The 14,951-nt window shown below is 40.0% G+C and overlaps 1 protein-coding gene across 1 annotated transcript; it reads right to left on the bottom strand.

Annotated features, from left to right (window-relative positions):
- Positions 1 to 1,476: 1,476 nt before the first annotated feature.
- Positions 1,477 to 14,486, bottom strand: atp7b (ATPase copper transporting beta). Its single transcript, XM_015056948.1, has 20 exons — positions 14,237 to 14,486; positions 9,311 to 10,076; positions 7,982 to 8,194; positions 7,585 to 7,910; positions 7,425 to 7,498; positions 6,809 to 6,992; positions 6,468 to 6,701; positions 6,059 to 6,150; positions 5,854 to 5,981; positions 5,629 to 5,783; positions 5,403 to 5,537; positions 5,129 to 5,323; positions 4,538 to 4,720; positions 4,276 to 4,456; positions 2,983 to 3,123; positions 2,772 to 2,914; positions 2,471 to 2,674; positions 2,279 to 2,396; positions 2,096 to 2,198; positions 1,477 to 1,840 (listed from the first exon to the last, which is right to left on the bottom strand). The coding sequence occupies exons 1-20, from the start codon at positions 14,390 to 14,392 to the stop codon at positions 1,624 to 1,626; spliced, it is 3,948 nt and encodes a 1,315-aa protein (XP_014912434.1). The 5' UTR covers positions 14,393 to 14,486; the 3' UTR covers positions 1,477 to 1,623.
- Positions 14,487 to 14,951: the final 465 nt, after the last annotated feature.

Genomic DNA, 14,951 nt, shown 5'->3' with positions numbered 1-14,951 from the left:
ATTTCGAATGTATACACATTTAAAGAGTCTCAGTGAAAACGTGTTTATTATTAACTCTTTGGTGCAAAAAAAAAACAAAAAACTGAAAATTAATTTATTCACTACATGTTTATGTCTGTTTGTGTAAGGTTCAGATGGAACTGCACATAAAAACAGGCACTTTAAATTTTAAAAATAATCAGATTGAATTGGATATGTTTGAATTGGGTATATCTGTAAAGATATATGTTTTTTGTATAGCTAATTTTTGGAGATTTGGCCTTCTTTGCAGACAAACCTGAAATTGTGTAGAGATAATTTTACCAACTTGGAGCAGCTCAGGGCCATGTGTTTGGCCCTTACCAGTTCTTTTTGAGCTACTGTAAATAAAAATCTAAATTTAGTTTGTCAGCCTTTCGATAATCATACAATCCAAATAAAACTTTTAAAAAAGGCTTTTTTCACCGTGTTGTATTCAACTCATGTCTTCATATCTTTGTCATCCACCCATCTATGAAAGCCTGATACAGAAGGACTTATATGTCTGAGTAGCAATACAGTGTCCATGGAATAAGGTTTGACAGCGACATTCTTTATGTGCAAGTGTAAAGAATAAACCAAATAAGTGTAAAAAAAAGAAAAGAAAAAAAGTGAGACTTTTGGGTGCTTTCATTCACTAACTGTATATTTTATAATTCTATCATACATTTTTGAAAACAGATTTCTCCATAGTTCAGGGCCATCGACTGGATAAAACTAGAAAACAACTTTGATTAGTCACAAATTTGTCTCCTAAGGACATGAAATTCTACAAAAAATTTGACTCCATTTTTTATGTAACAATTTTGAGATATGTTAACACAATTGTTTATTAACCAACAAAAGGCGTGAAATAGAAGATCTAATTGGATTAATATGAAGCATTTTTCCAGAGTCTAAACTTCTGCTGAGCTAATCATTGCTCAGTGGGCTTGCCATACCATGTGTAATCAGGAACATTATTAATGACTGTGCTTGAAGTGTTCTTCTGCTCGTCCTGCTAATACATGTCAAGCTGCTGTGAAAAAATAAGCCCATTATGAGGTCCGAGTACAAGACAAGAGTCATATTAATAAGCCTGCAGTCTACTCACAGTGAATAAGCTCATTCTTCTAGGATAACTATAGAATCCACGAGCCAGACATTTTGATTAATGCACTCCTTTAATTATTCCTGGCAGATCTTTAAATAAAAGTGGGAGGGGAAAACATTCCTTGGCATTCTCCACTGCTCTTCTTCTCCTTCACTTGTCTAAAAGGCCAAAACAAACATTAAAAGGATGTTTCTGTGAAGGCTAACCCATGGTGCTTTATTTGTACAAAATCAGATAAAGAAATTTGTTTTTCCCCTTTTAAAACTCGTTAGGTTGTGGTTTTTAAAAAAATTCGTATTCACATTAGTGTTATTTATATGTTCAATCACATGGCTGCTATCTGCTAAAAATAATCCAAGAAAAACCACTTTGAATAAAATTTAATCGTAATTGAGTTTACGAGCATGAAAAAAGTAAATACATAAATACAGTCAAATATAAAAACAAAGTACATTGGTATACTTGTAAACATAAGAACTAAGAACTTATTTCCCTTATTTATTTATAATTTTTTAAATGGTAGAATTATCTGCCGTCCGGTAGCTCTGACGCTCCTGGGCAGCGTTACTGGACGGTCTCTGGCCCTTCTGTGCTCGAGAAGTGTTGGAGAGCGCCGGGCTGCGGCGCTGCCCGTCTAGCCCCAGATGTGTGCTGATCTGAGATGATTGAAGGCTGCCCATATGGCCTCTGGCACGGGACTCGTACAGCTCAAATGATGTCTTTCTATACCTGCAAAAATACTGGCTGTTACTGCACAACATACTGAAAAGAAAACATTATTTTTTTTAAATGACAGTAAACAAAATGATACACAAAGCAGTGCATCATCTTTGATTTGAAGGAAAATAACGTAGATTTCAAAATGTTTTGCGAATCTGCCATTTCAGCCTTCTTTTCTCTGATTCCGCTAAATTTTCTAGATTATAATTTTGCAAGGTAGCAAAATTAGGACAAAAACTATAAAAACAAGTAGTTATGACTCACGTCCTCAGGAGCAGAGAGGACAGAACCACTGACAGAGAAGAGGCGGCCATGGCAGCTGATCCCATCCAAGGCTGCAGGACAAGGCCAACGGGCATAAACACACCTAAACACACACCGTCGGATAAGTTCGCTGCACTTCCACTTAATCCAGAACATGAATTCTGACACAGTTTCAGCCCTCACCTGCGGCCACCGGAATCCCTAGCAGGTTGTAGATCAGAGCGAAAACAAAGTTAATCCTGATCCTGCGCACCGTCTTCTTGGAGAGCTCGATGCTGGCCACCACGTCCAGCAGGTCGTTCTGCATGGTGGACAAACCCTCAGGTTGAGACCCCTCCAATCCACCAATGTGAATCCACACCGCCGGCCACCCACCCTGATCAGGACGATGTCGGCCGCTTCGATGGCTACGTCCGTGCCGGTGCCGATGGCGATGCCGACGTCAGCGCAGGCCAAGGCGGGCGAGTCGTTGACGCCGTCCCCCACCATGGCCACTCGACGCCCTCGGCCCTGCAACTCCTGAACTTTGGCCACCTTATGCGATGGCAGCACCTCTGCAAACACTTTCCTGATCCCCACCTGCAGTCACGTGTAAAACCAAAAACTAAACTGTAATCAAAAACACAATCCTGGTACACACTTTAGTTGTCTGCTGGTGTCTGTATGAGAGTTTCACCTGTGCTGCTATGGCTTTGGCCGTTCGCCTGTTATCGCCGGTTATCATGGCCACCTCGATGCCCATGCTGCTCAGGGTGTGCACCGCTAATGCTGACTCCGCTTTCACGCTATCTGCGATGGCCAACATGGCACACAGAACGCCTGCGGAAAGCACAGACAAAGTCAGTGTGGTGAAAAGACGTGGTGAAGCTTGTTAGTCCGTACCTCACCATCTATCGCCACCAATATGGTGGTCTGTCCTTTGGTTTCGTGGCTCGACATGGCGGCATCAACATCTGCTTTGATGTGGTGGCCGTTTCTCCTCATCCATTCTCTGTTTCCGATCAGGACAGTGTACGATGCCTCCTCAGCTAGGAACACACGGAAGGAAATGTGTTTGCATATTTTAAAAACAAAATGAAGGTCATATGAAGATATTCAGATGTGTACTGATGATACACCAAGGTGGAAAGACAACAGTAGGGACCTAAGAGAAGAAAGTTTCGCTGTTTATGAATTTGGGAAGGGTAATAAGGCCAATTTGAAGTCCACCATTCTACACGCAGAAGGATTATTCACGAGATAAAAATTTAAAAAAATGTCAGAGTTGTACCGAAGTTTATATAGGAAGCTAAAGTTCATAATTAAAATTATCAAGCTGGGTATCCGTGCCCAGCGGATGCCCAGCTTGATAATTTATGTCTGGATTTACCTCGTCTGGCTTCTTCTGGTGCAGAATTATGATGCATTAATGACATAAAAAGTCGGATGAAATGTGACATGACCATTCAAACTTCGCTTTGAAAACAAGTGGCACAGATCACATTTTTGGGGGCGAGGGTAAAAAAGATCGGAATTTGACCCTCAAGACTGGAATGAAAAAGTTGGACATGGGTCACATATGAAAAAACAGCAAATTTGGGTCACCTTCTCCTTGATAATTAATTGACAATTAATCGTAAGTCCATAATGTAAGAGCATCTACAACAACCCTTCATATATATATATATATATATATATATATATATATATATATATATATATATATAGAGAGAGAGAGAGAGAGAGAGAGAGAGAGAGAGAGAGACAGAGAGAGAGAGAGAGAGAGAGAGAGAGAGAGAGATTTTTTTTATATATTGGTTCTGCTCTGTCCTCTGTACTGCTATGTAAATGTAAATAGCCCTTTCCTTCAAGAAAAAAGGACATGGTATTTCAACACAGTCAATTAATTGGTTTAAACCTTTCCTTAACCTTCCTGATTACAACAGGTTTACGGTTTGGTACATCTTCTAACCTTTGAATGATGGGAAAACGAAAAATAGTTCAAATCTAATTTTAAGTTATTTTATAGAAGGTTCAAATTTTTTTACAATAATTGATTCAGTCTCTGTTTTTGTTTCTACAAGTGGCCGGTATGGAACTAACTAAAAAGTTTTAGTTTGACTTAAAGGATAAGTGGAAATATTTCTCAAAAATTAGGTGGAACTGAACCTAATTTGTGCTTCAGAGTGAGGTGGATTGACCTGTTGGGGTGGGCTCTTCGGCAGACAAAAGCCTGGTTTCATCTGTGGTTACTCCCGGAAGGAAAAAAGCCTCGTCGCTCCGCTGCAGCAGATGTTCCACGTTGGACACTCGGCAGCTGATCCCGCAGCCGGGAACCGCTTGGAAGTCCTGGCAGTATCCCAGAGCGTCCGAGCCCAGCTCCTGTTGAATGCACACATGTTTTATTTGGACGCAGAGCAACTCAGGCTGTCAGGTGGTGCACATGTGCAAAAAAAATCTTACATCTTTGCAGTATTTAGCAACTGCCGTGCCCAGCGGATGCTCACTGCTGACCTCTGCGGTGCCAACCAGCGCCAGGATCTTTCTCAGGGGCATGCGGGCCATTTCCCACAACACCAGCACGCGAGTCACCTTTGGCACGCCATTTGTTATCGTGCCAGTCTTATCAAACATCACTACATCGATCTGTAGTCAATCAGGGAGGAGAAAACTTAAGGACACTATACTTTTTAAGCAGAAAAAAATATTTAAAATGTAGACAAAAAACTTGTTCCTGAAATGAAACATAAATGAAGCAGTGTTGATGAGATTGGGGGGGAAACGGTAGTTTTATTTGTGAAGATCTGTGTGAGAAATGATCTAGTGATAAAGAAGTTAACTAATGTAATTGAGAGACTAAGGAACACAGAATAATAATAAAAACCAGAATCAGTAAATCAAAACCCCTAACAACCCAAAACAATCCAGATCCTGACAAAATCAATACAACACCATGCATAAATCATTGCTTTGATACCACCTGCTGCAGATTTTTCAAACTTTTGTTGTCCTTAAAATCCTTTCACCACAGATGTCCGTGTGTTAGTTCTTTACCTTGTGCGCCATCTCCAGTGGCTCCCCTCCTTTGATGAGGATTCCGTTTTGAGCCCCGACTCCTGTTCCCACCATTACAGCTGTCGGGGTTGCCAACCCCAGAGAGCAGGGACAGGCGATGGACAAAACCGTGATGGACGCCTGGAAGGCGAAGCGGATGATGACTTCCGCTTTGGAGATGTTCTGGTTGTAGCCCTGCACGGAGGTCGAAAGTTAGAGATTTGTGGAATCTGCTTGTGTATTGGCAAGTGAAACTATACAAAATCCCACAAACCGGAAAATGCTCCTTCACTATGTCAAAGTTGACAAATCCTACAGAAATCCAAGCCACCAGCGTCAGCATGGATGCGAAAATAATGAAGGGCACAAAGTAGCCGCTGATTTTGTCCGCAAACTGTTGAATCGGGGCCTGCACAAAAAAACAATTGACAACACCCACAAAAAGCAGCAATTGCATGAAAAGCTTTTGTCAAAAGGTAAACTCAAATGTACCGTGATACCTTTGATGTTTGTGCCTCTTCGACGAGTTTAACTATCTGAGACAGAGTGGTTTCAGCACCGACATGCGTGGCTTCCACCAGGAGAGCACCGTGAGCGTTAATGGAGCCTGCAATCACCAAGCTGCCCACCTTCTTGCTGACGGGCATCGGCTCACCTGGTAAAGAGGAAACGATGATGTGTTGCTGAAACAGCAACACCTGCACACACAACTGTTCTCCATGTACCTGTAATTAAGGACTCGTCCGCCATAGAACTCCCCTCAATCACTTTTCCATCAATGGGAAACTTTCCTCCAGGGAAGACTTTGATGATGTCGCCCCGCTGGACCAGCTCCACCTCTACCTGCTCCTCGCTGCAAGGCACAAATGCGTCATTGCAGGTTATGCAGCTGGGTTATTGCTGTGCAGAGTTTCATATCGAGGACTTTACCTGACAACACAGCGATCGGGTCCTAACGTGACCACTGTGGCGTCGGTGGCTTGGAGTGACATTAATTTGGCCAAAGCTTCTGAGGTTTTGCTCTGAAAACGTAGAATGGACATCTGCTCAATGAGGAAGACATTTGACTTCATTGTTAAACTAAATTAAAGCATATAAATTGATTTGACTCATTGGGGACAAATTCACATTTGTTTTCTGAAACAAATGTGATGACTCTTATAAAGAAAAACCAGCCAGAAAAGACAATCACATTAGTAATTACATTCATACATAGTTTGAGTAGAAAGAGGGGAAAAAAAAACAGTACAGTAGGGAAAATGCTCAGAATGTTTTTTAGCATCTTAAGCTCATAACATAACAGTGATAGCAAAACCCAAAATATATTTTTATCTTTAACCTTTGCAATGTGCTCCAGCCATCGTCCGAGAGCGATAAACACAAAGAGCATGGGCGGAGTGTCGAAAAAGGTGACGGGACTCTGGGCGGCTTGCTCTGCTATGGCCACGACGAGGACCACACAGGAGTAGATGTAGGCGATGGAGGTGGCCAACACGATCAGCACGTCCATGTTGGCCGTGCGGTGTTTTAGTGAGCGATATGCCTGGACGTAGAAGTATCGTCCTCCGAAAATCTGAGCAGAGAAACCCCAGAACCTCATAGCAGATTGAAACATACATATTTACATATTCTCTAAATATGTAAAGCGAAATCTTAAATCCGGATCTGTTTTCCTTGTACCTGCACAGGTGTACAAAGCAGGAAAAAGGCCAGATTGAGGAGGGAAAGACCCGGCAGCACATTCAGTTCCTCAGGCATGGAGCCTCCGTGCTGTTTGTGTTGGATGTCCATTATCATCATGTAGATCATGAGGCCCATGACTGGCAGGCCGAAGACCAGGCTGAACAGGAAGGAGTTCTTCCATCTAGGGAAAAACAGTAGAGAAATATAAAACCACTTTATAATGCATATTTCAGGCTTTTGATGTAAAAATGTACATTTTCAGTGAATGAAGGGTGTCAGAGAATTGGATTAAAACATTCCTACAAGGCCTAAACCAGGGATGAATGGCTGAACTTTCAATATAAAACTCACAGGTACTTTAAAAAAAGAAGAATTTTGAATTAAATGTCAGGTACAACATTTAATTTCCCTCTGGGATCAATAACATATTTATTAAAGTGAATTGAAATAGGGCTCTCACTCTTTAGTATGACATTTTATCATAAATTCTGGTTCTGAATAAACTATCTTGAGATTCAAGTTGAGATTCAAGAAATCTCAAGATAATTTTCAAAATAATTATCCATTTGAACGATCAATTTTTTTTCAATAAGGTTTTAGTCAGAATACTCACTGTCGGATTTCCTCAGAGTGGTCGAGGTTGCTTTTGAACCCAGCTTTCTCCAGACTGGCCTCAAATCCAAGGCTCTGTGATTCCAAACAAGAAGTTCCAGTCAAGATATTACATTTCAAATCAATCAAAAACACAAAACAAGACCTTAGATTATGAACACCTGAATTATCCTGACAATATCACGAGCTCCGAGGATCTCTGGGTCAAACTTGATGTGAGCTTTTTGGGTGGCCAGTGCCACTGAGGCTGAGTGGATGCCTTTGGTTGTGATGAGTTTGGACTCAATTTTGTGCACGCATGACGCGCACGTCATTCCCGTTATCTGCAGATCCAGCTTCCCGTGTGCCGCTGCGTTGTCTTCTAACAGCTTAGCACCAAAGCCTAAATCCTCTATGAGCTGAGTCACTCCGGATGGATCGATGAGATTTGGATCGTACTTCACCTCCGCCTTTCCGGCCATCAGAGACACCAGGATTGCAACGATTCCTGCAACAAAAAGTTAAGTCTATCACTAATGATAGAAACGCCGTTTTAGAAGCAGGATTGCTCCAACTTACCCTTGTGTTTGAGGATGTGCTTCTCAATGTTGGCCACGCAGGAGGCGCAGGTCATTCCTGTCACAGTTATGAAGCATTTCTCTGCTTTCATTTCAGGGGAGCTGATGTGGGGCCTCGAAGGGGTTACCTGACATTCAGCACCGTTGCTCATTCCCAACCTGCTGATTGAGCTCAGGTTTGCAAGGTCTTGTTTTTCCTGTGTCTGAAGAGGCTCTTCAAGAAAAAGGAAGTAATTTCAAACCAGCTATACCTTTACTGAGTAATACCTGAAAAATTTAACTGGAAAATTCAACCCTGACAGCAAAAAATAGTAAAAAAACAAAAAATAAACACTACTCATAATTTGTGCATAACATGAACAAATTATGAGACTTCCTAATTGAATAGTAGGGATTGAACTATCAGAGTGTTGTCAAGCCTAAAGAAATTCAAGAATTTTATAGTATTTTTGCAAGTATTCAGGCCTGGCAAAATGCTGAGTCGGACAGTTAATTCTGGAAGGTGACACTTTTTTATTTAGATGTTGCATTTATTAAACTGTTCACCCTGCAAACCTAATACTTTGAAGATTATATCAGATTCTTGGCAGGTTTTGTATCAAACATGGGCAGAGATTACGCTTGAAGAAATTATTTTGGTGACAGCATTTAAAAGACAATCTGTAACAAGTAGATTCAATCACCATCACTTGCTCTGAACAAAGAATGCTTGAGGTTATAAACCAAATTCAATCTGTTTTCCATTTACCAAGTTGAAGGTTGTCTGATTACAAATAAGAACGAATTTTATGAACATACCGACTAAGCAAATCATAACATGAAGCAGATGACACCAAATCAGAAGGTGGTTAATGACACATTCAGGTTGTTTTACTCCAAATTATATACTTCAGTTGACTGGCAAATATCATCCCTACAATGTTGCTATCAAATCTAAATTGAAAGAAGACCCCAGTGTTTTGGTTTTTTCTTTTTACTGATATTTTTAAATTTACCAAACACAGCCCAGACCAAACTGGAGGACATCACAGAAATAGAAAACAAATATCACACACAATCATCATAAAGAGATGATCATGATGAGGGATCCCTCTTCCTCAAATCTTCCTCCTCATTAGGTATGATCCCTTTCTGTCCCCTCAAAATCTGGAGTTCATCCCTAACACCATTAGGTTAGAATCTGTTGTTCCTCAGGATAATTGATAATTGTTTGGAAAGGCATTTCTACTGAAACAGAACCAACAAAACATCCCTCAAAAGCTCAACCATCAGACCTGCGAACTTATATTGTGGTGGTGAAATTCTGTCAGTGAAAGGTAACATGTCTTACCTTCAAGTGAAGCATCAAAGCCCATTTCCTCTATAGCTGCCCTAACTTTCTCTGGATCAGTCAGACTGGGGTCCCAGTGTATTGTTCCCTTCCCTTCCTTTAACGACAGCATTATGGACTTCACTCCGATCATCTGACAGATCCTCCCCTCTATGGACTGCACACATGATCTGCAGGTCATCCCACCAATCCATACAGTTACAGTCTGAATAGGTGCATTGATTAAGTCATTCTGCCAATAGCTTAGATCTCCATCGGATGAATCCTCAGGTAACAAAGCAGCATCAAATCCCATATCTTCGATTTTATCTCTTAGTTCTTGCTGTGTAACAAGGACAGGCTGATAGACGATTAGGGCTGTTCTATCCTGAAGAGAGACCTGGATGTGTGAGACCCCTGGTAGCCCTCCAAACTGTCCCTCGATGGCATGGACGCAGGACTGGCATCGCATCCCACCCACTTTAATTCGTATGGCTGCTTCGACTCTACATCCCAGGGTCTGCAGTTGCCGTGCGATCTCTTTGGTTGTGGTGATGGAGGTATTGTAGTCCACCTGGAGTAGACTATCTGATACAGACCAGATGATGGCAAAGACTCCGTTAAGACGGTCCAGAGTGGTTTCCACAGCTTGCTGTTCAGAGACGAGTCCCAGAAGTTTGAAACTGATTCTGGAGATCGGTTTGGCCGACAGGTCGAGTTCACTCTGGCTTCCGTACTCGTAAGCCAAGTTGTCAAAGGCCGTTGGGTCGACGTCAGGGCCATTCCTCTGAAAGGGTGAGACCAAATGCATTAATCCTCACTTATTTATCACTAAACATTTGACACAAGTAGTAGCAAGAAAAAAAAAAGGAAACTCAAGATAATCTTTGAATCAAACGTGTAAAATGCAGACACATGTTCATGGCTGTTTTAGGCTCCCAGTGTTTCTGAGATTTCACAGCTCTATGGGTACAATAAGAACAAAAAGGCAAGAAACTAGACTTAAAGTTTTTTGTTTTTTTTACTTCTTGCTCAATCTCCAGAATGTAGCGCAGCTGTCTGGGTTTACTTTTGTTTCCTGAATCCTTTAACAACAGCACGTTGTAACTGTGGCCGTCATTGAAATGTCTGCTTCCCAGGCTCTCACATCAACCTCTTTTCAGCCACTCAAAAGGGACCCTTGTAGGTTTGCATATAAATTAGCAACAAAATGCAGAGTTAGCCATCTTGCACAATATGGAACTGGAAAGAATGGCAATACTAATTTCTTTCAAAATAAAAATTTGAAAATTCTGGTGTGCACTTGTAATTTAGAGATCTTTATGCTGTAACCAGATGGTTCCTCTGTTTCCACAGAGCATTTTATATTTCTATTTTGAAGTACAATGTGGGCCTGAAGTGTAAAAATCAAATCAGGTCCAGAACATATCTTTATTATACAGCTATCAGCACAATTGGAAGTTCTCATCTCCAGCCCAGCAGAGCAGGTTTGGGGGAGGGGTGAGATAATAACCTTGTGAGCAGCACGTTTCATAAGCCTGATGGTGTGACTCCGCTTAAAGTCAACCCTTATTAAGAGCTCCTGGATCACCACTGGTCAAAGGTTTTTAGTGTATACCACGTCATTTTATTAAACACAATGCAAAATCTGAACAAGATTTTCACAGCAATTGTTTAAAGTATAGAGCCAAGTCCATGCTGATTATAACTCAGATATATCCTCATGGTTGAATACGGATAAAATAATCATGCAATCCAGTCAACACCAATTTACTGACAACTACAGTTCAATAAATAAAAACTCAGCTAAAAACATGGCATAAACTGCTTTTAAGTCGAAGCAATCATCCAAAGCGACAATAAATTCCCTTTTGGGACATAGAGGCAGACAAATGAATTTATAGCCTTTACTCTAGGAAAACGCCACCAAGCTTATGGCACCGCTGCATGGCTGCACAAACATAATATTGATCATGTTGTGTGCAGCACAATCAGTTAAGGCAGAGAAACTGAACTAGTGATTTAAAGCCGTGCTTCCCAACCACTTTTACTTTACGTTTGTCATCTAAAGCACTTTGAATCAACAAGCATATGAGTCTTTCCAAATTTGCTTAAAGATAGAGTCATGTTTTTATTCATGTAGGTTTTAATATGTGAGCTTGTAATGGCAGCCTTAAATTAAAAACAAAACAAAACTGATTTGTCAAATCCTCTAAATAAAATTCACATTCAGTCAGGCACACTAACAAACCTACACTACAGTATAATTGAAATCTAATTTAATACTGTAATTAATAGCACATTTGCAATCTTTATAATTGATTTTTGTCACAGTTTCCGACATGAACCAAAACAAATTTTTTTGGATCGTCTTTCTTTCTTTACATCAACACAGTGAGCTGATCAAAAATATTTATTATACTTAGTGAGATGCCAACTCCATTGAATTACCATGAAGAGTTTGGTGCAGGCTGTCCAAAATCAGCAAAATTCCTAAATAATATGCAAAAAAAATAGCTCACAATCTGAATGAATTTTACCACATAGGTAGCAATTTAGGAACTTAATAATACATGTATTACATCATTTATGCAAATCTGATACAAAGCTTTACCTTTATATTTATTATTCTCTGTGAAGAAAGAGAAAAAAAGAGAAATACTACATGGATGGGAACCAATTATGTGATTCAGTAAACATGAAATAAAGCAAACAATGCTGTGTTTGCTGTTCAAAGTACAACAATAAATTACAACAGAGGAGACAAATGATCTGAGAACCTTTTATATTTCTAAAGGCGCCACAGAAGTCAGTGTAAACATCTCTAATGCACTACAAACCTAATTGTAGTTTTATGTTTATTTTTAAAGTATTTGAGTGACAGGAGAAACCAGTGAAGAGTAATGCAGGGAGGCAAGCGTATGTACTGAGGACGATCTGAGAACCAGAAGAACAAATCAGAGGAAACTAGAGACAGCTGGAAGAGAGAGCAGACAGAAGGGAATAAAAGGATGAAAACAGCTGCACAGACAAGCAGGTTGGCAAGTGTAAAAGTGAGAGAAGACTAATGGAGGATCACTAGACTACTTAAGGAGAAAAACCTGACAGAAGGGAACAGTCGTCTAATAGAAAACAATAAGTACACAAATGAAAATAAAGAGGACAGAAATGTCTGCAAAACTTTGCCAATATTCCACGAATGTCAAAAAACGCAAATTCGCCATCATCCTTCTACTACTTACTGTTGTCTACTTTGTCTTTTCTGCCAGTAGTAAAATGTTTCGGTCACAGTTTTGCCAAATTCCAATATGCATAATTGGAACGATGGTGGAATAAACTAAGATGGCAACATCTAAGGTGCAAAAAGAAAGGAGCCATCTGAACACAAACACCTGAGGATCATGACAAGATTTTGGCAAGACAATGAAATGGTTTTTATACCATAAAGTCTCTGCTGGTGCTGGACGACCGAATCGAAATTTAAATTTAAGCACCATGAAAATGTTTGAGCTACATCTGCCAGACGTGACAGTGTGTCACGCAGGACATTTTTTTAAAACATGTGACCTAACATTTGCGTATTGTATTGTACTTTAAACATGGTAGGCAGGAATGCTTTGCATACAATAAATTAGAGCTGCTACTATAGTATATATAGTAGTAGTAGTATATATATATATATAGTATACTGTACAGCATCTGAAGGGAACAGTGATAAATGCCTGGCAAGTATTGATAATCTGTTTGTTTAGTTTTAAAGAACAATGTGATTTTTTCACAACCCCAGATGTGAAAGTCTTGTTTAGATAAATTATATTTTTCATGAATAATAACTTAAGAAAGAAGATAAGCTTCAACTGGAATGATTTTTGTTTCCTGTATTTAAGTTTGCGCCTTTGACCTTTATGTTTTCCTAGAAGTGACCAGGTCAGATTCCAAAGAGAAGTTGTACGGGAAAAGGTGTGACCTTATTTTGTTTGTGTGTTTTACTCTCTAGTTAGAACTATTAAACTTTTGTGGATTTAGGTTACGTCGTGTGATGTCCTAGTGACCCATTGGACCCAACAGATAAGGTCTGTTAGCAGTGGTTGAATGTTTGAGTGTAGTCCAGCAGAGAAAGTGTGCCGGATCTGTAGCCAAGAGGCTGTTGAACTGAAATCTTTCTCTGTTGTCACATATGGGATTTTACTGTGGACAGGACTCAAAGCATTGTGTGCGACAGAATTTCCAAACAGTGATTTGTTATCACAGAGAATGTACTCTAGCAATCAAAAGTTTGGACAAACGTTCTCATCCAACTCAATAGGACGTTGCATTCACACTTTTGACTAGTAACTGGCCAGAGATCATACAGTATGCTTTGGCCAGATAAGGGCAACTATTTGAACACCAGAACAAAGGCCAAATCCAGCATTTTTAGAAAAAGAAAGAACCTCATGCCGAATGTAAAGAGGTAGAAGTTTCATGGTTTGCTGCAGCAGGTCCTCTCTAGGTCACCATCAAAGGTAGAATCAACCAAGGACCAAGGATTCACTGAGAATAAAGAAATAGGAAGTCCTGGGCCTAGTCAAAGACTAAGTTGTTACATAGGGTGACTTGAAACCGGTTCTACATGCAAGAAACTCCTCAAACAGAGATAGCTACAAGAAACGAATCAATTAAGTTATTTCAAACAGGGTAAAACAAGCTATTAGGGTGTAGTAGGGTGTCATGTTCTTGTTGAAATCCATTATTTATGGCGTAATACGAGGTACATGTTGGTGCTTATCTGTAATTAAACCACTTTCCCAGAGATAAATACACCAACTTCTGTCTGTTTAGAAATAAAACAAACGAATAGTAGTTTTATTAGACTACCACGAGTTAAAACTAACGAAGAAAACTTTATATCTAAACTCCTCCAACAGTTCTCCCAGAGTAATTAGTGCAAATGTTCCTCAGGCCTACCTTCAGTTCCGCCGCACACAGCGTCGGGTCGCAGGTAGAGCCACAGGTGCACACCGGCTTACAGCCACATTCAACCATACAAATTTGCTCCCCGGAATCGCGGGCTGCCCCGGACTCGAAGCCGGACTCCTTTTTCGACCCCTTAGGCGAAAACATGTCGGAGCTGGGCTAAGCTGGTGTTCGGCTAATCCTCTCCAGAGAAAGTAAAAAGGGCAAAAGTCCAGAGAGAGGGGGAACGGAGGTACGAGGCGAGGAGCACGCGCCTTTTTACGTAATTTTTCTCATAATATTCTGCGCAGTTGTTTATTCATTAACTAGTAGAAGCAGCCAAATAGAACCAAACAAAGCGTCATTTCTGTACATTAGCATGCGTTTCCACAGATTAGAAAAGTAAAAACAATTAAAATAACCGATTAAGGCTGCATGATTTTTAAAAATGTGTAATATTCCAAATAAAGGAAAGATAAAAGTTGGTTGAGTGTGGTCAACCGGATACTCGTTAGATAACAAACTTCACAAACTCAAACCACCATAGAGGATGACTGGAGAAAAATATAAATGAAACTTCCTGAAAACTTTAAATATATTCAAGGTTATGAAAAAAAAAAAAAAAAAAAAAAAAAAAAACCTCAAAGACGAAGTAAATTACATCCAATTTTACCTTACTCTCTATATTAATGAAAAAACAAATTCTAATTATTTTTACAAAGTAAAC

This window comes from Poecilia latipinna, unplaced genomic scaffold (assembly GCF_001443285.1).
Source record: "Poecilia latipinna isolate Pla-1442-1.1 unplaced genomic scaffold, P_latipinna-1.0 Scaffold1421, whole genome shotgun sequence".
In the NCBI taxonomy this organism is placed as follows: Eukaryota; Metazoa; Chordata; class Actinopteri; order Cyprinodontiformes; family Poeciliidae; genus Poecilia; species Poecilia latipinna.
Note: the sequence above shows the minus strand (reverse complement) of the source record. Positions and strands in the feature narration are given on the sequence as shown.

Coding starts and splice junctions, on each gene's coding strand:
- atp7b (XM_015056948.1), bottom strand. CDS start 14,392: ATGTTTTCGCCTAAGGGGTCGAAAAAGGAGTCCGGCTTCGAGTCCGGG. Junction 6,702..6,808: donor TGCTTTGTACACCTGTGCAG/GTACAAGGAAAA, acceptor TTCTCTGCTCAG/ATTTTCGGAGGACGATACTT. Junction 1,841..2,095: donor TCCTCTCTGCTCCTGAGGAC/GTGAGTCATAAC, acceptor GTATTTTTGCAG/GTATAGAAAGACATCATTTG.